Source organism: Hemicordylus capensis, chromosome 7, assembly GCF_027244095.1.
Source record: "Hemicordylus capensis ecotype Gifberg chromosome 7, rHemCap1.1.pri, whole genome shotgun sequence".
Classification (NCBI taxonomy): Eukaryota; Metazoa; Chordata; class Lepidosauria; order Squamata; family Cordylidae; genus Hemicordylus; species Hemicordylus capensis.
In genome coordinates this window covers 18509616-18534712 of record NC_069663.1, presented here as the reverse complement: position 1 = coordinate 18534712, position 25097 = coordinate 18509616, and the positions used below count along the sequence as shown (strand labels likewise).

At 49.1% G+C, this 25097-nt stretch overlaps 1 protein-coding gene across 3 annotated transcripts in view; it reads right to left on the bottom strand.

The window, feature by feature from the left end:
* Positions 1 to 5923: 5923 nt before the first annotated feature.
* The window catches only part of LOC128332647 (beta-1,4-galactosyltransferase 3-like), a 30278-nt gene continuing 11104 nt past the window's right edge, over positions 5924 to 25097 (bottom strand). For all 3 annotated transcript variants that reach the window (XM_053267205.1, XM_053267206.1, XM_053267204.1), the window contains 6 exons: positions 14088 to 14428; positions 11601 to 11836; positions 9544 to 9731; positions 8726 to 8848; positions 7775 to 7879; positions 5924 to 6542 (listed from right to left, as the gene is read on the bottom strand). In XM_053267205.1, the coding sequence (XP_053123180.1) occupies positions 6392 to 6542; positions 7775 to 7879; positions 8726 to 8848; positions 9544 to 9731; positions 11601 to 11836; positions 14088 to 14349 (1065 nt within the window). In that variant the 5' untranslated portion in view covers positions 14350 to 14428 and the 3' untranslated portion in view covers positions 5924 to 6391. The remainder of the gene's footprint in view (positions 6543 to 7774; positions 7880 to 8725; positions 8849 to 9543; positions 9732 to 11600; positions 11837 to 14087; positions 14429 to 25097) is intronic.

The window sequence follows — 25097 nt, the reverse complement described above, 5'->3', positions numbered from 1 at the left end:
TATGCTGACTCCTGTGCAGCCATCTGGTGCCGGCCCCTGGTTCTTTGTACGGGAGGGAGAGCAGGACCGTGGGCTGGGACCCGTCACTGTGCAGGTCCTACGTGTCTTGGTAAGGTGCCGGGCTGGACTTTGGACCTCAGCGCTCCTGTCTTTGTGCGGGATTCAGTTGGCTTGAGCCCAGGCTGTTCCCTGAAGGGTCTGCTTTTGAGGAGGAAGTGTGGAAGCTGGGCAGAGACCAAGGGATAGGAGCAGGTGATCTGCGAGTGACACCACTCACTCTCTCTACCCCACATACACAGAGTTCATCTAAATAGTGGACGGGCAACCCACAACACACAGGCAAGGCCAAAAGTTTCCATGGGAGCACATATCCACTTGCTTGCTAGGGCCTTGGTTCTGCCTTGCCCAGGGGCAGGAGCCGGTAGCTGAGCAGGGCTGGAACTGTTCGTGTTATACTGTGCCATAACTATCTCCTTTTCCTCCTGAGAGCTGGGTTTGTTTGCTTGCTTAGGTTGCCTGTGTGTGTGTGTTAAATACTTCTGATTTGAACAAAACATTTAACAGCAGAGCACGGGTACACTTGTTTCCCTAGAACAGATTGGCCAATGATGCTAGAACAACATGTTCTGTCATTGTGCCAGATTATACTACATGGCCTACATCTATTCAGCAGTAGTGTGGCATTTAGTATTAGGTGGTGAACTCTGCAAAAATATCAGCATTTGTTCTTTATCTCAAATCTTGGTTCCTCACCCACAAAGAGAGAGGTTTGAAAGTAAATGGCTAATTTTCAGTGAAATGGCTAAAGATGGAGGGAAGCTCAAGAAGATTGACTTCTGCTGGTCGGGCTGGGGGGGACCACACACCTTCACATGCTGCTACAGTGGCAGGGAGAGGGAGGAGGAGAGGTTTCCCACCTATGCTTGTGTGGAAATGGAATCAAATATTTGATAGACTTTAAATCTTGTGCTACCTTCATGCTTCAATAGGTTAGTCTTCAAAAGAGGATAAGGCTGCCATTGGGTTCAACAATCATCCTAACAATCCCTGATTTCCATTTTTCCCCTCCCCAAATAAAACGGTTAGGACCTATGACTCTAAATATGCCCTTGACTAATTCTAACTAAAGCACAGCCACACACTTTCACACACATGTCCAGTGGCACTAAATGTAGTTAGAATTTTAATGGGAGTTGGCCATGAGGAACCTGATTGAGGCCAAATGTGTGCCAACGTGTAGACTGACTAGAGAAGTCTCAGAATCCAAAGGAGCAGTTGAATAGCTGCCTCACAGGCTCTTGGACACAGACACAACAGAAACATTTAAAAGATTTTTTTTGCAAGAGGTACAGCTTAAGTGTCCCGCAGCAGGTAAGACAATATTTTTTCAGGGCATCTATAACAGGCAGAATAGCTCCTTTCAAAATGGTGGCAGAGTGTCTTGTACCTCTTAACGAGAATTATGGAGACTATGTAAACATATTTGCTTAGTTTGTATAGTATATACAGAACAGTATGGGGCTGGTTTATTTAATATACCTAGCCCTACTGAAGATTCCTACTTCGATATGATGAAGCCGCTGACCCACAACTTCCAAGTAGTGGGTTGTGTTTTAGTTATTTCGGGGTGTGGATGTGTTGATTGAATCTGGCCTTCTGAACATTTGGTCATCCTGATGTTTTCCTTTAGGACTGCTGGGCGTGTGATCACATGCAAAGAAAGTAGAGAGTGTCAGGTGTCAAGATACCACCATTTAATCAGTGACTGTAAATACAGGGTTTTGATGTTGTATGAGGCTTATTGGGAAGTGATCTCAATCAGGTTCTCCTGGGAGGAAAAAATATATATTTAAAAACCCTCAACGTACATGACACACACATCCTTTGGCCTCAAATAAGGCCCAAATTGCTCTGCACCAAGTGAAGCATTTATAGGGCAGGCCACAGGATCAAGCTGCAGTTTTACACACGTTCCATCTTTAAGTAGGGCAAGGAGGCCCTAATGTAGCTGTGCTTGACAGAATATGAACAAGGCCACACAGATTGTGCCTCTTTTGCTTTGGACCGGTCATACACACAAGGTTGCTATTGCCTTCACAGAAACTTGTGGCAAGCCACTTTAGGAAGCACAATATAGACCAGATGGGAGCCTGGTTCCAATCGAGCTGGGCTCTTATTTCTGTAGTGCATGATTTAATCTACATGTTCAGCAAACAAGCTCAACCCCTGTTCCACCCCGGACATACAATCTGCACACAAGACTGAGGAATGAAGCTATCCGAAGCTAAAGAATCTGGTAACCTGGCCCCAAAGAGTCAACTCTGGCAACAACTGTGAAAATCTGATAGTGGTGTCCTAGCTTGCTAGCTTAGCACAAGTGTCATGCAAGAGAGCAAGCCACCTTGAAGCAGGCCCTGCTGAGAATACTACCATCATATAGACTACTGTTCAGAATTGGTGCCAGGAGTTTAGTTGGCTGGAACACATAAAGACCCTAGCCAAGTCTTCTGGAAGGTAGGTGGTGGCCCCTCCCCCTTTAATTTCCCCTCTGGATATTAGCCTGACCGGCATCGGTAAGACAAGATGGATTTCAGGAAACGGCACAAGACAACCAATTCAGGAACAGCAGTAGCAGCAGACTGGGAAGCTACAGGCCCTACATCTGCTGGCATTTAATATGCTGTAAAGTTCATGTTGCACTCCTACTCTACCAGTATGGTGCAGAAATTGGAGAAATGAGCTAGTGTCTCACAAATTAGTGGGGAGAAGGAAACTAAATAAACCCACTACTCTCTAGGGAGTGTGTCACACCCCCAATGCAGTTGGAGTATAAAGAAGAAAAATACAAATAGCTTGTTTTTATCCAAGTCTTTGGTGTGGCTGTACCTGAGTTATGTATTGTTCTGCTCACTTTCTAAGAATAGCAGACCTGGGGAAAGATGGATGATCAGGGCTGCTTTGGTGGAAGGTTGCCATGATGGAACTTGCAGCTCCAGAGGCTGTACGCTGCTAGCTACGAGTTCCTAGGGGACAAATCATGGGGGTTATTCCATTCATGAGCTGCTTGTGGGCTTGAGAGATATCTGGGTGTCCACTGCTCAAAGCAGAATGGAGAATTGCACAGCCCTGCTGGATTAGGGCCAAGGGCCATCTAGTCCAGCAACCTGTTTCACACAGTGGCCCACCAGATGGCTCTGGGGAGCCTACAGGCAGGAGTTGAGGTCATGCGCTCGCTCTCTCCTCCTGTCACTCCCATGCAACCTTCCTCAAAGCTGTGAACAAGCTAAAACTCTCTCCGACACCAGTGGCAGGACTCAATAGTCCAAAGTCCTTCAGCATGTGAAGGGATCTGGTTTTTCTGGCTAGGTCTGAGAAGTAGGGGTTTAGAGGAGAACATGGAACAATCGGTGGAGACAGATGGAAAGCTGTGCACAGTGAAATGGTCCCCACCCAGTCCCTAATCACTGCCAGTTGTCGTAAACTCCTTTCATTTGGCTTTGAGCCCAATAGAAAAAGTTCCCCCACTGATAACTAAACCATGAACCACATCATACAGATAGAGAATTCAGAAGCTAAACTCCAGCCAGAGGCTTCATCTGCTGGTTGCCACATCATGCCCTACGCCAGGATGGCACAACTCAAATGCCCTGGTGGGCCTAAACCAACCGTTTGCAGGGGCTGAGGACTATCATTTTTTTTAAAGCATTGGCTCATTCAATACTTAATATTAGTTCAATAAATTAATTAAACAATTAAAATTCAGAGAAGGCATGCCCTCAACTCCTGCCTATAGGCTTCCAGTGGCGTCTGGTGGGCTACTGTGCGAAACAGGATGCTGGACTAGATGGGCTTCCTTGGGCCTGATCCAGCAGGGCTGTTGTGTAAGATTCAAGCTGCCTTCAGGGAAGCTACCTGTTGGTGGAGAGATTAGTTGAATCTAATTGGTTTGAATTAAGAATTCCTCTGGCCAACTCGACTCCCCTTCAGTTTCAAAAGTCGCCACCGCCACCCCGCTCTTGAGCCCGATGGGAGCAGGACGGGCCTGGGAGCCCCGGTGAGGCAGAGCACTATTGGACGGTTGGAGCATGACTGCTGAAGAGGGGCGCACATGTGCCCTGTGTATCAGGGTGCATGTGCACCCTCATTCCCAGCAGGCAACTGGCCTGATGGAAGCAGAGGGGCGGCTCGGGAGTTGGGGCAAGGCAACAGCTGCACCCCCAACCCCGCCTCACCACTGCTGCTGCTGCCTGCTGCAGCTCCCAGGCTCTTGTTTCCATCGGCCCGAGGTGGGTGGTGGTAGTGACTTTTGAACCTTCTATCGCATGCCAGCAAAAACGTGTCTGTTGTGCAACTTGGATTCCCAGCCAGAGCAACAGCCAAGAACTGGTGACGGTAGTTGCCTCATACAGGGGGCCACTTCCACTGTTCTGGAAGGAATTCCCATGCAGTTGAGTGGCTTCATATTCTAAGGAGGTAGCACCATGGACCTCTGGCAATTCCACATGCACCTGTTCAGAGGACCAGTTGAGCCCCACACCAGAGATGTGTGGGGAAATTTTGAATTAGAAAATTTCCTGGATGCCCTAAAGAAATTGCAGTCTGATTTGGCATGCCGTTTGACCTTTTTATGCCGTGGCAAAAACACGCCGCATTAGTTTCCCCTCACTGTGTGTCAAAAGTTTTTCAACTAGAAATTTTACAAGGAAGATTTTCTGAATAGGCTTCTACCCCCACAGCTCAAGAGGAAAGAGTCTTGACATCCAAGACTTAGGTACATAGGGAGCTGCCTTATACAGAGTCAGACCATTGGTCCATCTAGCACCAGGGCTGCTCACCTTCAACTCCCATAATCCCTGGCTATGGGCCACTGTGGCTGGGGATTATGGGAGTTTTAGTCCAAACACAGCTGGGGAGGCCTAAGTTGAGTAGGCCTGGACTACACTGACTGGCAGCAGCTGTCCAAGGTTTCAGGCAGCAGTCTTTCCCAACCCTACCTGATGATGCCAGGGATTGAACCTGGGACCTTCTGCATGCAAGCAAAGCAGATGCTCTACCACTGAGCTAAAGGTTTGCAACAGAAGGGGTATGCTTCTTTGAAAAGGTTGTGAACCCCTGGGTGCAGACAGTCCTGAACTAGATGGACAAATGGTCTGACTTGGAATAACACAGTTTCCACCGTGCCTGTGGCAGCCTCCACAATATCTTAACACTGTAGTCACCCATCCAAATGCAAGCCAGGGCAAACCCTGCTTAGCAAAGGCAACAATTCACATACAGCGGGGAAATACTTGACTAACAAGCAGAAGGTTGCTGGTTCGAATCCCTGCTGGTACTATATCGGGCAGTAGTGATATAGGGAGATACTGAAAGGCATCATCTCATACTGCGTTGGAGGAGGCAATGGTAAACCCCTCCTGTATTCTACCAAAGAAAACCACAGGGCTCTGTGGGCGCCAGGAGTCGAAATTGACTTGATGGCACACTGCACCTTTACTGCAAGTCCAGGTCTCTCCTGGGGGAAATGTAGCCAGCCTTTTCCGCAGCACAGGCAGAGGTGAGTAGAACACAAAGTCCTCTGAAGAGCAAGTGCCTTGACAAGGCAGGAGAAGAGCAAGTCCCTCTGGCCTTTATCACAATTTGCTAGGCAAGGCTGACACTATGCATACAGCTCACACTTTCCTCCAGCACAACTCCATAGCACCTACCTGGGCAGAAGCATCTCGGTCCTAGCCTGGTGACTTCCCGAGCCGTTTGGGAAAGCGAATAGAATAGCTCTGGCCTGCGCCCAGCCTCTCTTGCCTTTCAGCCAGCTAGGTTCCAGCTCCCGTCCTGGCACCAAGTGTTGCTGGCCAGAGAGCACTGGCTCCCAACACCCCCTCCAAGGAGCTGACCCCCAGGCGAGAAACTACTTGGCCACACATGGTTAAAATAAATTGCACTTTAATAAGAAAGAATCTGTGGCGCGGCAGCGGCGGAGTTCAGACAGCAAAGGACAGGCCGGCTTCTCTGGCTGAGCTGCTGGGCCACTCCTCCAAAGGTACGAAAGGCATCCCACAAGCCGAGTCCCAGAAAGTCAAGCCCTTGCCCCCCAGCCCACCCTCACCCCCAGATAAAAACGATTCCAGGAAGGAGGAGAGGGAAGGGGAAGGGGCGGGGAGAAGAGTCTTGCGTGGAGTCCCCATCCACTCCCTGGAACGCAGCATCTCTTAGCACCTTGCTGGTCGTCGCAGTCAGCACGACACGCACGCGAACACACACACGCACGTGCACGCGGACAAGCACACACTCTGTGCAGGGCTCTGTCCCCCACTGTGGATTCTTTGGTTTCCTCCATCCAGGAGCAGTGCTGGGGTGGGGGCCCCTGTCCACATGCCACCCTGTGGCAAGTGCATCACGTGGCATGGCGCATGCCCTTCTCGGTGCCAATGAAGACGGTGATGTTGGTGTAGAGGGGGTGGAGTTGCTTGGAGAGCAGCTGATACTCCAGAGTGTTCATGCCGTCCTGCTTCCACGTCCTCCGCGTCTTGGCCAGCAAGTTAAATCTGCGGGAGGAATTCGCAGGGAGGAGACCATCAACCCTCAATGGGGCTCCTTGACTCATTGCTTGTTGGGCCTGTGTGAAGCTTCAGCCAAAGCTGAATACTCTGCACAGTCCCCCAGGCACCCTACGAAGATCACCTATCTCCCTGTGCAGCACAGCGCTTTGCCCAGCACTGGCCGTTGGGTCCTTGAAGGGAAATGGAGACCTCTTGAGGCCCTGCACCATTCTGGAAGACAGACACAGAGTGCTGGGAAGCACAGTTTCCCCCGGGAATTATCCTCCTTCAGAGAGGGCTCCATCTCTCTTAAAGGGCCCTCCCAGCACTGAGAAATGTGCGGCGGTACTGTGTGGAGGTCAGCACAGTGGGAAATGGCTCCCACATTGACTGGTGGTTTTTTGGTTTTTTTGTTTTGCCAAAGTGGCCCCCGCTTGAAAAACAACAAGGATCACTGGCTTAAAAGGAAGGGTTGACAGGTCCAGGTGGACCAAAGGACCAGTTGCAGGGGAGTAAGAGCAGGAAGGAGGGCATGTCCAAGGCCTCTCTAGTCCAGCATCCCATTTCACACAGCGGCCCACCAGATGCTTCTGAGAAGCCCACAGACAAGAGCTGAGGGCAGGCCCGATCTCCTGCTGCTGCTGCTCTTCCCCTGAGTCTGGTAATGAAGGCCAAGCAGCACTGGCTAGTATTAGGCCCGAGTTTCAAATACTAGAGCAGCCAGTCGATTCTTCAGCTGCAAGCTTTGATAGTCAGGATTCCATCGCATCACAGATGCAAAGCAAGGGAGGCTGAGGCTGAGAGAAGTACCAGTTAAGGAAGCAGCATGATCCGCCTAACTGCTTTGGGATCCCAAATCCTTCGCTTCCCTACACGCCTTCCCCGTCCTCAGCCTAACCTTGTGTGGGGTTTTAATCCCAAAGTGGCAGCTTCCTCCTCCCTCTCCGAATCTGGACGGCAAACAACTTCGTCCCCTGAGCACCTGAACCACCCAGCTGGGCAAACCAAGGCCAGAGGCTTCACTGCCACAAGCACAACACAATGTAAATGAAGTTGTTCCAAGAGCCACTCCGCCGGGGCCCTCCAGACCCAAAACGCGCCCTGACCCTAGGGGCTCTGAAGGCTAGAGGGCATTGCGAAGGGGCCCAGGGCTAGCAAGCTCCCAACAGACTAGCCAGCCAGACACAGCTCGCCAGGAGATCAGTCTGGGTCCACGCCCAGGTTTCTTCCCCACTCACCTTTTGGGATTCTGCTCGTTGCCCTTGTCGTGTCCGTGCTTGATCATACGGTAGCGGCCAAACTGAATCGATGGACGGGAGATGAGCATCCCGCTCAGGGCCACCCTGCAGGACGATGGACAGAGGGGCAGCATCAGCAGGAGCACGGATCAGCTCCCAACATGCATACACACAGCTGCCTCTTGGCAGCCAAGAGACACCAGTGCAATGCATGGCTTCAGCTTCTCCAGGTCTGCTCCAATTCCATAACTTCTACAAACCGCTAGAGCATCCTGGCTTCCTACTTCCTCAGAGCGTGCCAACTGGTTGCTGGGGATGATGGGGGTTGTAATCCAGCAGCCGCTCTCGCCCCATCCCTCCCTGCCAAGGCCTCCCATGCTCCGACACAAACCCTGGGGCCAACCGAGGGTAGGCTTGGGAGCCAGGACTGATGGAATCCCAGTCCTCAGCTATACCGCTTTTCCTTGCATCGTGGCAGGAAGGACTGACTGGCCAACCTTCCTGTGAATGGCAGCCCCGAGAATTGCAGGCTGCTGGAAGTGGAACATAGGAAGCTGCCATCTACTGAGTCAGACCATTGGTCTATCTAGCTCAGTACTGTCTTCACAGATTGGCAGTGGCTTCTCCAAAGTTGCAAGCAGGAATCTCTCTCAGCCCTATCTTGGAGATGCTGCCAGGGAGGGAACTGGGAACCTTCTGCATGCAGGTGCTCTTCCCAGAGCGGCCCCATCCCCTAAGGGGAATATCTTACAGTGCTTGAACGTGTAGTCTCCCCATTCAGATGCAATCCAGGATGGACCCTACTTAGCAAAGGGGACAATTGCTGCTTACTACCACAATACCGGCTGCTCCCCTCCCATGATTTTTTTCCCAGCGGAAGAGGAAGCGAAGGAGAAACTGGATCTGCCCACTGCTCTAGCATCAAGGTCTGCCTTTCAAAGAACTGCTTACCGGACTGCAATGTCGTCATCTTCACCTCCCCAGCCCCAGTAGTTGTTGGGAAAGCCATTCATCCTCATGTACTGCTCTGGACTGAGTGCCGAAACCCCTCCAAAATAGGTCTTGTAGGGAAGTCTGCCAGAATAATTAAAAAGGGCATTTATTTACAAGCAGGCCTGCTAGTCTGTGCCACAGATCCCCTTAAAGCCTCCGCTGGCACACAAATGATGTCCACTGGCACATTGCGCACCATTATGGATGTGCACCATTAGAGCATTTCAGAAGTAGTTCTAGAGATGCCCTCTGCCCGGTTCCTCTCTCTAGTCTGGTGAAAGATAACGTGTGCCGCCGAGTCGGTGTCGACTCCTGGCGACCACAGAGCCCTGTAGTAGAATACAGGAGGGGTTGACCATTGCCATCTCCTATGCAGTATGAGATGATGCCTTTCAGCATCTTACTCTATCGCTGATGCCCGATATGGGTGTCTCCCATAGACTGGGAAACATAGTCAAAGCGGGGATTCAAACCAGCAGCCTCTGGCTTGCTAGTCAAGCCATTTCCTCACTGCACCATTAGGTGGCTCTCTAGTCTGGTAGGATATGCCTAGAGTGATAATGGAGCTACCGAAAGTGATGCAGGTCCCCTGTTTGAAAGGGTGCAGCAACTGGGTTAGAATGCACTAGCTGGGCCAACGTGGTCATCCCAGAACACAAGAGGAGAGGAATGGGCTTCTCTCCTTCAGGGCAAGCTGTGGCATTTTACGGAAAGGGCAAAGGGCAGATGGAGGGAAGCATTCCAAAGAAAAGGAGCAGAACTCCCAGCAATCTTACTTGTAGCCAAACTTGTCCATGGCGGCTGCCACGTGCTTAGGAAAGCGGTCACAGACATACAAGTTGCGGTCATCCTCAGGAATGAGATCCACATCGTGGAAGAACATGCAGTCCCAGTCCTCGTCCTTCATCGCTTCTTTGAAGCCCACGTTCAAGAGCTTGGCCCGGTTAAAAGTGTAGTTCTCGGCCTGAGGAAAAGGAGGTGAGGGGCAGTTACAGCAAAGCACGGAGCAACGCGTGAAACACACACACATACACACCCCCGCGCCACGCTGAAACCAGTCTCCCTACAATGCTCGACATTCAGGTATTGCAGGAAGACAGGGCCCTTCCTCCCTGCTGAATTCTGGACTCTTGCACTTGGCAGCTCCTCCAGAACCAAGTCATCGGGGCCAACTCGATCTTCTATTTGCCCTGCTAAATGGGCAAAGAGGCCCTTTTAAATGTGGTTAAGGAATTCTCTTGATTGAACAAGAGGAGTGTCACTGGCCCGATCCACCCCCAGCACAGGACCTCCAGTGACTGTTGCTGGTGTCTATCTTGTGTTTCTTTGTAGGATGTGAGCCCTTTGGGGACAGGGAGCCTTCTTATCATTTCTCTATGTAAACCACTTTGGAAACTTGCTGAAAAGCGGTATATAAATATTTGTTGTCGTCGTCTTCTATTCCGCTTCTTCCCATATCATGGCCCCTCCAGCTTGACAAGGTGAAGAGAGCTGATCTTGAAGGAGCAAGCACGGATTGCCCCCTCTGCTGAGCTGGGTCTTCCCTGGTTTGCATTTGGATGGGCAACTACATGTGAGCACTGTAAGATATTCCACTCAGAGGATGGGGCCGTAGCATAGTGATTGAGCATTTGCTTGCATGTTGGAACCACTGCCCATCAGTGCAGACTGGGATAGGCCGCCTTGGCACTCTAGCTGGTAAACCTCAACTCCCCATATCCCCAGCCACAAGGCATTGTGGCAGGGGGTGATGGAAGTTGTAGTTCATCAACATCTGGGGTGCCACTGGTTGGGGACCCCTGGTGTAGACAGTACTGAGCAAGATGGGCCAATGGTCCGACTTGGTATAAGGCAGCTTCCTATGGGGACTGCATTTGCCCATAACAAGTTTCCCAGCTTCCCTCTTTCCCCTCCAAGGACCTCAAACCATTGGGTACTGCTCCCCCATTCATTCCCCACACCCAGTTCCAGCCCTGCTTCTGCATTTGCATGGCTGGGCACCCTTGCCTTGTGTCTGGCTCTTCCTTGCCTCCTGGAAGGATTTGACTCTTCATGGCAGAAAGCCATGCATCACTGCAACCTTTAGAAAACACGGCTTTCCACCTTATGGGGCAGAGGGCTACCCACTGCTGAGCCACTGTGGACAGCCCCTGCCACTGCCTGGTACTTAAAGCAGCCTGACTCCAGCCCTCATATCTTGCCAGCACAAAGAGAGCACAGCACTAGGGCCACTGCAGACTACCACTACCACTATTTATATACCGCTTTTCAGCAAATGTTTGCAGAGCAGTTTACAAAGAAAAAATAAATCAATGATTCCCTGTCCCAAAAGGCTCACAATCTTTTTTAAAAAAGCACACACACCACAAGGTAGACACCAACAACAGCCACTGAAAGGATGCTGTGCTGCAGTTTCTTCTCCTAACAGGAGAGAAGCCACACAGTCGCCCACAATTGGGAAAGACATGCTTTGGAAAACAGTGGCTGCTGCAGCAATCCTCTCCCTGGTGAGACGGAATCTCTGTACAACATCTGGGACTCCCAGGTGAAGAACTGGACTCCCAGAACTGGGACAGTTCCCAGCACAGTTCTGGGAAGCAGGTGAGATCTGGGGGCAGTGTTTCCTGCCACAGAGATTCCCAGATGTTGTTGACGACAACTCCCATAATCCCCAGCCAAAGGCCATTGCAGCTGGAGATGGTGGCAGTTGTCGTCAGCAACGTTTGGGAATCCCAGATCTAACCGGTTGCCTAGAACTGTGATGGCTACGCAGGAGACGCCCATTCCTGGCTCTCCAAGGCGCCTAGCCTCACACGTCGTTGCAGCGACATACCTGATGAATAATGTAGATGCCATAGTTGAGCTGCTGCCGCTGCAGGAAAGGGTGTAAGTAGTAGAGCAAGTACTTGAGGTGCTGCTCCCGATTGCGGTGGGGAATGATGACTGCCGTCTTGTGGATGGCATCACAGTCTGGGGGGCGGTAGCGCCCCCCTTTGGTCACATAAGGATTCTTCCGCACAATATCTTCCAGTGACAGTCCGGCTGGGAAGGTCACCCGAATGGGGCCTCCTGTAGACAAGCAGAGATGGCAGTCAAACTTCATCTCATTGTGCGTCAGCAGAGCAGGCGTTGACCCCACAGAGACTCGGTTCCAATGGGAAAGCTGCAACTCTTATTAGATCAGCATAGGTTTGGAGCATAGGTCATAGCAAAACACATGGTTGGGGGAAGAGTCTACCAAAGGCTGAAGGTCCATATAAGGGCTACAGGACTTCAGCCTCCTAGCTATTGAACTACAACTCCCATTGTCCCTAACTATTGGCCACTGTGATGAGGATTGTGGGAGTAGTAGTCCAACAACAAATGGAGGGCCAAAGTTGTGCGGCCCTGCTCGATACAGATTGATCAATAACACAATTCATCATATATACAGGGGGGAAATCCATGTTGACATGCACACTCCATTTCAAAGGCGCATCTCTCTCCAACTTTTAAAGTTATATGTCTTTTATTGTTGGCTAGCAGAAATTCAGCGCTTTGATTTATACCAAAAAAGTGCCGGAAGAAATTCTTCCAGATATGTGCATCTTATTTCCTTGGACAAGGGCAGTCCAACCAACAGTGGTGTACATCATAAATACAAAGTCTTAAATTAAACTGCACATACTTCTAACCAGTCTGTCAGACTGCAGAGGGCACCTGCTGGAATCTTAAGATGATCAGAATCCTCATGAAAGGAAACCCTGGAGGACTGTTAAGTAACTTGTAGTTGCGATTTAAAAATAAATAAATCACAATCCATTGAGTTAATTTTACTTTCAAGAGCATGGACAAGCAACTCTCATTTAAAACTTGTCATTTTAGACTAAAATGGGCATTGCAAGTTCACCTCAGTTCCAAGATTCCTATTTTATTTCTTCCTCCCCCTCTATTCCTGGATCTCTCTCCAACCTCTGGTGATTTAACACCATATCTTCACTAGTGATACCAGATGTAAAAAATTTAAGAGAGATAGGCAGAATTATTAAGTATTTTGATTCACAAAATACCAAGCAACTTGCTAGAACCCACAAGGCCTCACCACTGCTTTGCTAAACTGGCAGCTGCACAAGATCCAGAAGGTTTTCTATTATTAGGCCAGCCAGGAGTATAAAGATGCAAGCTTCTGGGTAACATTAAATTCTTCATTAGCAAATCAAATATACATACCGGTAACTCACATATGCAGAACATTTGCTAATTAATATAATGTATGTCCTGTCTTTCTAGAGCTGTATTTATGGTGCCTCACGATTATAAAATATAACCAAGCCCCATTTAACCAACCATCAATTTAACATAATTGAAACTACATTTCTCTGCTTTTAACCAATTTCCCGGGTCACTCGGATCTCTTTTATGTAAGTCTTTTACTATCTGACCAGGGAGATGAGACATTCCTAAATGCTGCCAAGTTTTGTTTGACCGTGAGTAAAATCCAGCAACAGACATCAGCTCCCACATAGCAAAAGGAGCTCGAATTTACTCTGTATAGGTAGACATTTCAGATACATTATTATTTATTGTATTTAACATATTTTATACCAGCCAAAACTTACGTCTCTGGGCAGTTTACAACAAAATCATTAACTAGGCTACTGTATTATGTTTGAATACTTTCCTTTTCCAACCTGTATTATTTGCTAGTCTCTGACCGTATCAATAAATATTCATTGATATAGAGGAGGCAATATTAAAAGCATAGTGGAGTAACTCATAGTTTTCTGAGCTTGCCAAGAGGCAAGCAGCAAATGGAACTAGCTTGACTTCCATGAAGAGGCTGCTTCATAATCTGAGTGCCGCAGCCAAGAAGGTCCTCGCAAGCCCACCCACCTCTGCTCAGAGAGCAAGGGGATATGGAAGGGGACGGCTGATGTGGAACCGAGTTCTCAGCCGTTGTAACAAGGATTCCCAGATGATGTGGACTACAACTCCCAGCATCCCCAGCCAAAGGCCACTGCAGCTGGGGATGCTGGGAGTCGTCGTCCACAAGATCTGGGAACCTCTGTCACAAGGAACACTGCTTCTCAGACAGATTTGTTTCCAGAAACTCAAAAAGGTTTTCCATTTCACCACTGCGCGCTTAGTATCCTTGGCTGGCTGAGGAGTTCAGTGTCACTCAAAAGACTGCATCATCTTTACACACCTGACTTGTCCAATGAAAGCACGGTTTCTGCAGTACCACCTCAACCATCAACACCTTGATCTTGGGGCAGAACCTGAACTCAAGCTCCTTTCCCAAAACCAAGACCCAAGAGTGGAGGGACCCTGGCTCCCTTACCAAGGAAAGGAGAAGTCTCAGGGCAGTAAGGAAGGTCCTCTGGGGGCACAGGGGGGCGGGCAATCAGGCTCAGGTTGGCATAGACATCCCCCGTCAGCGAGGCATTGTGCAGACTGCCCAGCAGAGTCGATGTGCCCCCTTTGTAGAAGATGCCTAGGAAGTAGGCAACACGCTTGCGGTAGCCCTCGCGGTACAGCAGGGCCATCACCACCAGCTGCACCCCCAGGAAGAGCAGCAGGTAGCGGGCACGTGACTGCAGCATGGCGGGGCCGGGGCCGAGATCATCTATCCATGGTAGGGCTGGGCTCAAAGGCAACACAGGGGGGCCAGAAGGCGGTCACCTGCCAGGAGCAAAAGAAGAGATGTGAGTAAAACTGCCACACACGGCCAATCCATCAGCTAGATCAATCAAACCAACATACTGATCAACTAGAAGGGTGCCCCTGATTCTACTACAACTACGAATATTTATATGCCACGTTCCAACAAAAGTGCCCAAAGCGGTTTCCATAGAGAAATAAAAAATAAAAATAGACCTCCGTCTCCGGTGGGCTCACAATCTAAAAAAAGAAACATAAATTAGACTCCAGCAACAGCCATTGGAGGGATGCTGTGCTGGCGATGGAGAGGGCCAGCTACTCTCCCCCGCTGCTAAATATAAGAGAATCGCCACTTTTTTAAAGGTGCCTCTTTGCTCAGTTAGCAGGAAGCATAGGCAGATAGGCAACTTATAAGAGTTACAGATGGCAACCCACATCCCCTGGAAAAGGCACTCTCAGATTTGTCGACTATAACTTGCAGCATCCCCAGCCAAAGGCGACTGCAGCTGGAGATGATGGGAGTTGTAGTCAACAACCTCTGGGAATCCCCGGTCCAGGAGACATGAGTGGCAACCCCCCATCACAGAAAAGGCATTCCTTCCTGAAAGAGAGGAGGAGGAGGAATTCCTCTTCCAAATGCAACACATGATCTAAAAACAAATTAAGTTATCCTTCAGAATGATTGTGTGTCCCCCGCACCCGAAACACATTCTAATCTATTAAATCTTCACAATTAAATAGAGTACAATTTCTTCAAGTGAGTTTCCTAACCTTGGGTTAGGGCGGTATAGAAATGTGTTAAATAAATAAATAAAAATAAATAAAGATTAACCAGTAACCAGACTCTTATCTGGTAACGCACTGACTCAATCCGGTTTCCCATTCAGGCCACTCATGTGTGTTGGCATACAGACAGAAGCTCAGGTTACAACAGCAGGGCAAGGTTTTAACTTGCTTACACTGCCATATCTAGAGCCCAACCACACAACAGCATCTGCAGTAGCATGCTCCAGAGTACCCCAGGTGTGTCGCCAAAATAACGGAGAAAACCTTCCCGCTTTTGCAGCCATGCAAGAACTTTCACTGAAGCGATTTTTTAAAGAATGCAGACTCAAATGCAGAGTCCCCACAGGAAAGAAAAAATTTGTTGGTCCCCCCTCCCCCCCCCCCCGCCCCCAGCCACAGGCAGCAAGGATTGAGCACATCAGAACATCACGGCAAGCATGGTGGAGACTTCGGAAGGGGAGGAGGGGAAAATAATTTCTGGCTATGCTCAAAAACAAATACAAAGAATGAGGCTAACAAATCAAACACATCAAAGTTAGGGACATAGGAACCTGCCATATACCAAGTCAGACCCTGGGTCCATCCAGCTCAGTATTGTGTGCACAGACTGGCAGCGGCTTCCCCAGGGTTGTAGGCAGGAGTCTCTCTCAGCCATATCTTGGGGATGCTGCCAGGGAGGGAATCTGGAACCAGTGTTCCCTCTAAGGCGTGCGCATGTGCACACACTCACACTTTTTTTTATGTCTGCTCAGTTAATTTTAGATCCCACTCAGGTTGAATCGGGAAGGCCCCACCCTGAATGCATGTGCACACACACTGCCTTGCCACCCAGAACAAATCTAATACCGCACACAGATGGAAAAAATTAGAGAGAACACTACTTAGAACCTTCAGATGTTCTTCCCAGAGTGGGGCCAAAGGGAATAACTTGCAGTGTGCACACATGTAGTCTCCCATTCAAAGACAACCATGGCGGACCCTGCTTAGCAAAGGGGACAAGTCGTGTTTGCTACCACAAGACCAGCTCTCCTTGTCAGACAAGAAATACTTCTTTACTTCTCTACCACCACGACCACCTTCTTCCAAGAAGCTCAGGGTGGCATCCAAGGTTATGTGTCTTCCCCATCCACACTAAGCATAGAACCACCACATTGCAAAGTAGCAAACTCAAGATGATGCAGGGAACTTCCAGGTTGAGCAGAGATCTGACTAATGGTCAAAGAAGCACCTTTCAAAGTGTCGGCTCTCCTACAGAGTGCAACTCTTCCTCTCCAATCCAGCACAGCAGCTCAGCCTGTCTTCCTGCATTTCTTTCTGGACCGCAAGCGGACAGAGAGCCCACTCCTTACTTCTTTTATCATGTAAAGTGCTTTGAAAACTCTTGTGTGTTGAAAAGTGGGTCACCCCAACTTATCCACTACACCTTTATTATTGAAATAATGCTTCACCTTCCTTCCCCTCCCCCAACCCATGTTCCCTCTAACAGGGATTCCCAGATGTTGTTGACTACAACTCCCAGAATCCCCAGCTGCAATGGCTTTTGCCTGGGGATTATGGGAGTTGTAGTCAACATCATCTTGGAATCCCTGTTAGAGGGAACACTGCCCCCAACCGACCTGCAACACAGGAACATGGGTAGCTGCTGTATGAGTCAGACCATCGGTCCATTCAGCTCAGTATCGTCTAACCCAACCCGACTGGTAGCGACTTCTCCAAGGTTTGAGGCAGAAGTCTGAAGCCTTACCTGGGACACCAGGAACTGAACCTGGGACCTACTGCATGTAAAGCAGATGCTCTGACACTGAGCTATGACTCCATCCCCAAAGGGTCACCATAATTCAGTGGCAGGACATATGCTCTATATGTACATGCAACTCTAATCCACAACTAGTTTTGTCCCAAATTCTGAAGAGGGGTTGGAGGGGTGGAGGTCCACAAACCATTGATTTTTGTTGTTGGGCTGAGAAAAGGCTGATCCTTCCCTGGGGCCCTCAGCTGCTGATCCTTCCCTGGGGCCCTCAGCTGCTGATCCTTCTGTCTTTGCCTATCCAGTTATGGGATCTCAGGAAACAGGACAGAAAAAAGCCTCTACCCACAGCCCTACAACACACAAGAGCACACTCCATGGCAATAAATGAGGGGCATCTCAGACACGGATTCCCAACCCAATCCCATAGTAACTCCTGCAGATCCTGTTAGAAGTAACAGGTGCCTTGGAGCAATGCCAGCTTGCAACAGCCAAGGAGGAACAAGGAAGCAGCCCAGGCCATTTCAAAGTCCTAAGCTGACAATGGAGGGGAGGGCAGGTGATTGTCACCTCCAAAAGCCAGAGATTTCCATGTCAAGATAGGGTGTGTGCTGGTGGTTGGGGTGGTTCAGGTGACCAACACAAATTTCTAGGGCAGGCCTGCTCAACTTAGGCCCCACCCCAGCTGTTTTTGGACGACAACTCCCACAGTCCCCAGCCACCGTGGCCAATATCCAGGATTATGCGAGTTGTAGGCGAACATCTCACCTATATTGAGCAGCAGTGATATAGGAAGATGCTGAAAGGCATCATCTCGTACTGCGCGGGAGATGGCAATGGTCAACCCCTCCTGTATTCTACCAAAGACAACCACAGGGCTCTGTGGGCGCCAGGAGTCGACACCGACTTGACCTTGACAGCACTTTACCTTACCTAGGCCAACATCTGCAGGAGGGCAGAAGTTGAGCAGCCCTATTCTAGGGTGGAGCCTAAAAAGGCATGTGCCTGCACACTTCAGGTTGCAACCATGTGGTTGGGCAGTGGGGCAGGGGAGGATCTCCATTGTAAGAAAGACGGATGTCTGCTTAAACTGTGGTTTTTTAACAGAATACACTCCTGTCTGAATATGCAGGCCTGAATACAAAGCCAATATACAAACAGAGATAAGCACAGCCCTTGCTGGTAATCAAGGTTGTTTGTTTTACACAATAGCTGTTCCCTTAAAAGCTAATACTACCTCTAGTTGGTCAACATACTTTCTATTTCCTAAGATCCTTATCAAAACTAATGACTACTGGCATCTGGTCAACATTCTCAGGCGGTACCTACGTTGCCTGTGGTGGGTCATTCAGTAAGAATAAACTAACTGCATAGCAGATGCAGTAAAACAGGGGTGCACAACTCAACTGTCTCAGGGGGCCAGAAACAACCATGACGATGAATGGGGGGGCCAAAGTCAATTTCTAGTGCATTGATTATTGCAGTAAAATTAAAGATAAATATTATAGCAATTACTAGTTAGTTGTGTCCTTTCCTCCCCCCATGGGCACACAATTTTAATCAAAAATAGCGGACAGAAAAGAAGCCCTGTCCTTTCTCAGTCAGTGGGCATCTTTCCAGCCCCACACAAATGCCAAATTTTGGGGCTCCTGCTGTTGCTGGCTACCTAGGTCACCAAAAAATGTCCCCGTGGGCCCCTGGGCATTCTGTTGTACAGGGCTACAGTAGGACAGACAAATCCCTCCACAGATGTCCTTAACATTTTACTACCTGAAGCAGTGTAATTACCTGGAATGACGTTAGAAGGTCTATACTGGGGTAAAGGGGAAGGGCAGAGAGGTGGGATGGAAATTTCCCCACGTTTTATTTTTCCATGGAAATTTTTCCGTTTCTAAAATTTCTACTTGGCTATTTGAAAAACCTCTTGATACACATTGAAAGGAAATTATGGTGGAGGGTTTGCGGTTTCTAAATGAGTATAAAGAAGTCAAGCTACACGCCAAACCAGATCAAAATTTATTTAGGGAATAAGGAAATTTGGATAGTGTTTTGGTTTTTGAGAAAATATCAGTGTGAATTTTCAGCAAATGAGGAGGAAATTTGGACAGGATCTCCCCTCCCCACCCCACCCCGAAATATTTCCAATTAAAAATTATCCCCCTGAAAATGCACATCTCTGGGAAAGGGTGACTGATGATCTTGGTGTCACCAGACTGCCTAAAACCCCGATAATCTGGAGACACTTCTTAAGATACTTTGTAAGACACTTCTTCAGACTGATAATCTGGAGTCACATCTGGAGGACCCGTTTCCCACCACACCCCAAGCTGCTCCATCTCCTATAGAAAGGGAGTGGAGATCTGCAAGGGCACAAACAAGCTGGATGAGGAGGAATAAGAATCGCAAGGCCGCCTGCTCACCTCGGCCTCCTTCCCCCGCTCCCAAATCAAGCCGTTGTAGTCTAAGTTCATCCATCGGGAGTAACTCGCCTAGCCCTGCTTCCATATGCAGTCACTGGTGCAGAGCTCCTCCTTCGCCCACAAACCAAAGCAGTGAGAGAATGTGCCTAGGGTCACATCTGGACAGCAAGTTGGGTTACTGGCAGCAAGCGGCGGTTTGTGCCGCACAGTAAGTGTGGGAAGAGGCTGGACATCAAGGCCAGGGAGGAGCAGGCAAGAGGCAGCAACTGCCTTGCCTCCTGCCACATTGAAGGAGGTCAAGGTACATGTCATAAGAACATAAGAAGAGCCCTGCTGGATCAGGCCCAAGGAGGCCCATCTAGTCCAGCCTCCTGTTTCATACAGTGGCCCACCAGATGTCCCACCAGAAGCCCCAAGCAAGAGGTGAGGGCCTTCCCTCCCTTCTGCTGCTGCTGCTCCCCACCTGCAGTGGGCATTCAGAGGCACCTTACCTCTGAGGCTGGCTGTCCAAAGCCTGGCTGGCTGGCAGGATAGCAATGCAACTGCAAGTACAGCAGAAGAGTATTCTGGAATAAACTAAGGCCTTAATTCCCATGCAGCAGAAGGCAGTAGCAGAACCACCAGAACTGCTGCAGACAGACCATCGCGGTCCTAAATGCCCCCCTAATAACGCCCTGCAAAGAGGACACTAGCCCGGCAGGCACAGCACTGGGCTAAAACCTGTCTGATGTACTAGTTTTCTATTTGCAGGGAGGGGTTCCCCGCCCCCCAGCAGTCTGTTAGCATGATGCTCCACTTGCAGCCTGAAGCCACACAGTCTATTCTACCACCCGCTTCTGTTTGCTGCCTGGGTAGACCCAGTCTGAGCCATGATTAGTCAAGAGTGGCCATTGTGTCTGGCTAGTCTAACATCTGGGGAAGGCCACGGCTGGGAACCCCCCACCCTCAGAAACACCTGCACTGAAAGTTGATGCATCAGGAAACTGGCTGAAAACTGAGGTTTGGGACCTGAGAGCAAGACAGAAGGAAGGGATCCATGCCACTTGACACCCACTTCAAACGATATTAGCCACTGGCTTCTTTTTGTTTTTTTATAAGCAGCTCCCACTCAGATTCTGAAGAAAGTCCCAGAGGCATGGTCTTCCAGTTCCGTCCCCATTCCAAACACAGGGTTAAACGCAAAGGCTCATCCCCTAATCAGACCCCCATGGCCAACTGCTTCTCCAGGAATTCGAAACCATCATCCTGCTGGGACTGTGGAGCAGAAGCAGAACATCACAACAGAGCCTCAAACTCATTGGGACAGTGTTCTTCACTGTAAGGCCCAGGGGCCAGTCCAGGGTTCCCTCTAACAGGAATTCCCAGATGTTGACTACAACTCCCAGAATCCTCAGCCAAAGGCCACTCCAGCTGGGAATGCTGGGCGTTGTAGTGAACAACACCTGGAAATCCCTGTTGGAGGGAACACTGGGCCATTGGGGGCCCCCACCAAGTGCAGCCCACTGACAAATTGTTTATTCGGCCCGTGTGAGGTTTCTGCCAAAGCTGAATACTCTGCACAGTCCCCCTGGCCCCATGCAGAGACAATAATTCTCACTGTGCAGTTTCCTTTAAGGGAAAGGAAGCCAGCCCCCTTGAGGCCTTGCACCATCTTGGAAGGTGTGCATGGTCTGTGCGGACAATACTGAGCTAGATGGATCAAGGGTCTGATAGAAGGCAGCTTCCTACTTTCCTATCTGCAAACTCATTGGATCGGGTCAATGCTAAGGAAGGACCTGTCTCTAACTGACTGAGCTTAGCAGCCAAACCTGCCTAAGAAAGGAACACTTTTTACCGAAGAATTTGTATTCTCTCTGCTGACCTGAAAATTTGCATTCTCTCTGCTGACCTGAAGGGAATTTCAGAAGACTGCCAAACTTGAGAGGCAAGCTTCCCCTTTAAGGTAAAGACTAGCAGAAATAAACTTTAAAAAGACACATAACCAGCATTATTATTAGAGAACCCAAATGCCTCAACCTGAAACGGCTGGGCAAAAGGGCCTTCCACAGTTTCACGTCTTCCCCACTGTGGAGTGCAGGGGACACTGCCATGCAAGGGGTCCCCCCCCGATGCTGACTTGAAGCTCTACAAACCCCCCAAAACCAGCACCACAAAAACTACTGAAGAAACCAGTTCCAAGGTCGTCTCCTCCTCTCAATGGCAGTGCCAGAGCGAGACACACATCACTTGTCGTGCTTCTTAGCAACCCGGGTTTATCAATATGGCACTGCACATTTCTGAGGAGGGTGTGAAAAGCTGTCCTGCCTGGGAGGCAGGGAGTCTAAGATGTTATCTGAGATGTAAAAACCTTGTGCATCTGAGAGTTTCCTGTTGCAAAGGCATTATCCGTACCAAGGCAAAGCTTGCTGAAGAAGAGGCGGGGGAGAAGCAAGACAAAACCCTTGTCCTTCCTCCCAAGTTCAAATCTGTGCACCGAGCGAGGACTTCTAAGTACGGAGAAAAGCCCCCACCTCAAAAGTACAAATACCCCCCAAGCCTGACATCTGAGTTGTCAGCAATGTTAGTTTGTAGTCTAACATCTGCAGGAGGGCCCAAGTGGTGCAGCTCTAGAATAAGCTATTGTCTAAACTCTTTCCCAACCTAACTCTACAAAACCACCCCAGTGCTAAGCGTTAAGAGAACTGAGAAGGAATCCCTATAAGTGCACTTGTGTTTAATGATCCTGCTGTGAACTCCTGGCTTCTTCCTTCCCCCTCTTGTTCTTCTTTAAACTGTATGATCCTGAAGCAGAAGTTTGGCTTACAGCAGTTCTAGAAGGCACCATGTACCCCCAAGTGCATGAAACATGCTACAGTATTCGAGATCCTTCCCTTCCATTGAATTTGTGCAACTCCATTTGATGGAAAACGCAGTGCCACAAAACAAACCATTCCGGAGAGCCGGATATTTTTGGCAGAGGATTCTGCTGCATCTTGAGATGCCCAAATTATCTAATCAAACTAAGATTGTGACTAAGCTTGTGTCAGGAGGCCAAAATATTCCAGCTCAAGACTCAGCATCTACCTCCCAAGCCAGTAGGACATTACTTTAATTTGGCCCAACTGGCATTTAAAATGATGGAAAGTACCATTTCGCACTGCAGAGAACTCTTCCATCTGGGTGGGAATGATAGTTGCCTGCTGCACCAGTTCGCAACGTCTACCCAGCCAGGTCTGCAAACTTTTCAGCTCCCACACAAACATGCACGTTGAAACAAATAATTAGGTGAGAAATTAACTTGGGCTTATTCCACTAGAAAGAGCCCCTCTGGTCCCTTTGAAGGTATGACTGTTATAAAAAGCAGCAGCTCCCTCTCTCTACTGAATTGTTAGAATAGAAATGTCAAAGGCAGATCTAACTTGGCCTAAGGCTGCTCTCATAGACCAAAATCATTTTGCTTTTCCCATCGAACAAGCCACTGTAACTACTACTGTAGAGTTCACAAGTACCGCAATTTCTGGGTTAAAAGCCTGTGTCATGTCGCTCTCTCTTGTGCACGCACACACACCCCTCTAAACTTTGCAAAACTGTACATTCTGTGTCATGGTGTCACCACTTCCAACCAGCTGAATTGGGGGTGGGGAGAGAGATGATCATCTAGAACAGGGATTGTCAACGTTGGGTCTTCAGATGTTATTGGACTTCAACTCCCATAATCCAGAGAGCCAGCGTGGTGTAGTGGTTAGAGTGCTGGACTAGGACTGGGGAGACCTGAGTTCAAATCCCCATTCAGCCATGATACTAGCTGGGTGACTCTGGGCCAGTCACTTCTCTCTCAGCCTAACCTACTTCACAGGGTTGTTGTGAGGAGAAACCTAAGTATGTAGTACACCGCTCTGGGCTCCTTGGAGGAAGAGCAGAATATAAATGTAAAATAAATAAATAAAAATAAATAATCCCCAACAAAAGGCCACTGGGGCTGGGGATTATGGGAGTTGAAGTCCAACAACATCTGGAGACCCAACGTTGAGAATCCCTGATCTAGAATGTAATTGTTTCATAAGTGAAGAGAGCACCAGGAGGAAGTACAAAAATAGGGACTGGGAGCAGTTGCATTTTGAAACAAGATGCAGGATTGGTTCTTCCATGAGGCGGGCGATGGCCTCAAGCAGCAGATTACTGGGGCACCAAGGTCCCAACCCCAGCCCCCACCGCCACAGGAGCAACTTTTCGGGACTGATCCTTGAAACGCTTGCAAGAAGCATCAGAAGAATGCTAGCAAGCGTCTGCTCTCTCCTTTCGCCAACTGATATGTCAACACCTGACCTGAACCATTTGTCAGAGTGTGAACAGAGTGAAGGCCCTCTTCACCTAATTGCAGGAAAGTTGTCAGCCATGAATCTACTGCATTTACTTGAACCCAAGACGAGGTTTTTTCCAAGTTCTCCAATGTGAGAAATCAGGGAGTCATCTTAAATTCAGAGTCCTCTTCCTTTTGGGTAAATATAGGTACAACCTGTATTTAACTTCCATTTTTTAAGGGCCTTGTCTTAAATTCAGAGTTGTCTTGTACTTAGATCAATATGGTACTCACTCCTTCCACAGAATGCAATACAGTAGTTGCTTCTAGGGAGCACAGTCTATGAAATCTTGCAAGAAATAATGGAAAACTGCATCTTCTGGGCTCTGTTCTTGACAAGTATTCCTGCCGTGGTCCCACAAGCCAAAGCTGTTCGGCCCACTAAAGCACTTCTCTTGAACACGACATTCAAGCGTACCCAACCCTCACCTTCGAACCTACACAGTTTGCACATTTTACAATGCAAACGTAACCAGCATAAGGTGAAAGGAGGAAGCAGGTCGGAAGAAGAGTCGTACGCTCTTCTTCACGATAAGCTCTTACAAGTCTGTCTCAAACTGAAAGCTCTTGAAGCAGAACAGGGAGCATACCAAGGACACCAAGAGTCTGAACGGATATCAAAGCAGACGTTTCAGTACCATCTGGTCTGACTCCTCTTCCCCCACTCCAAAGAAAGAGCAAGCTATAGACAGAGCCGCCGTATCACAGGGCTGTGTTCCTGGCCATCTCAGTTTCAAAGCACAGGGACGGACAGCCCTGTAGCGGTGGGTGGGAAGCAGATGAAACCCAGGCAAATTGAGCTTGGGAAAGGATGAGTGAGTGCTCCCCCCACCCCCACCCCGAGTCATTATTGCCAAGATTGTGCAATTCCCCTGGGATTAGCATTCAATGCACAGCACCTTCTGGGATATTATGGAAAGTAAGCTGCTTCACAGAGGAAGCTGCTTTATACAGAGTCAGACCATTGGCCCGTCTAGCTCAGTATCTTCCACACTGACTGGCAGCAGCTCTCCAAGGTTTCAGGCAGGAGTCTTTCCCAGACTACTCTACCTGGAGATGCTGCCAGGGATTAAACAGGGCCCTTTTGCATGCAAAGCAAATGCTCTGCCACTGAGCAACAGCCCCGCTGTTCTGAACCGGCAAGACCATTTGCAGCACAGCTAAGGGCTGCAAAGCGTAGGGGTACCTAGGTCACGCCAGCTGCTCCTTATAATGGAATGCATGAGAGCCTAATTCCCACACTACATCTCTCAACACACAGCTCTGCACCCACCACCAAGACGCATGCATGGGACATGAAAACAGGCCTCCTGGTCTACTTAACTGGGATTTTAAAAGGAAGTATACAGGCCACATTAGAAGAGCTGGCCACTTCGAAAGGCTACAGAGATCAAGTGA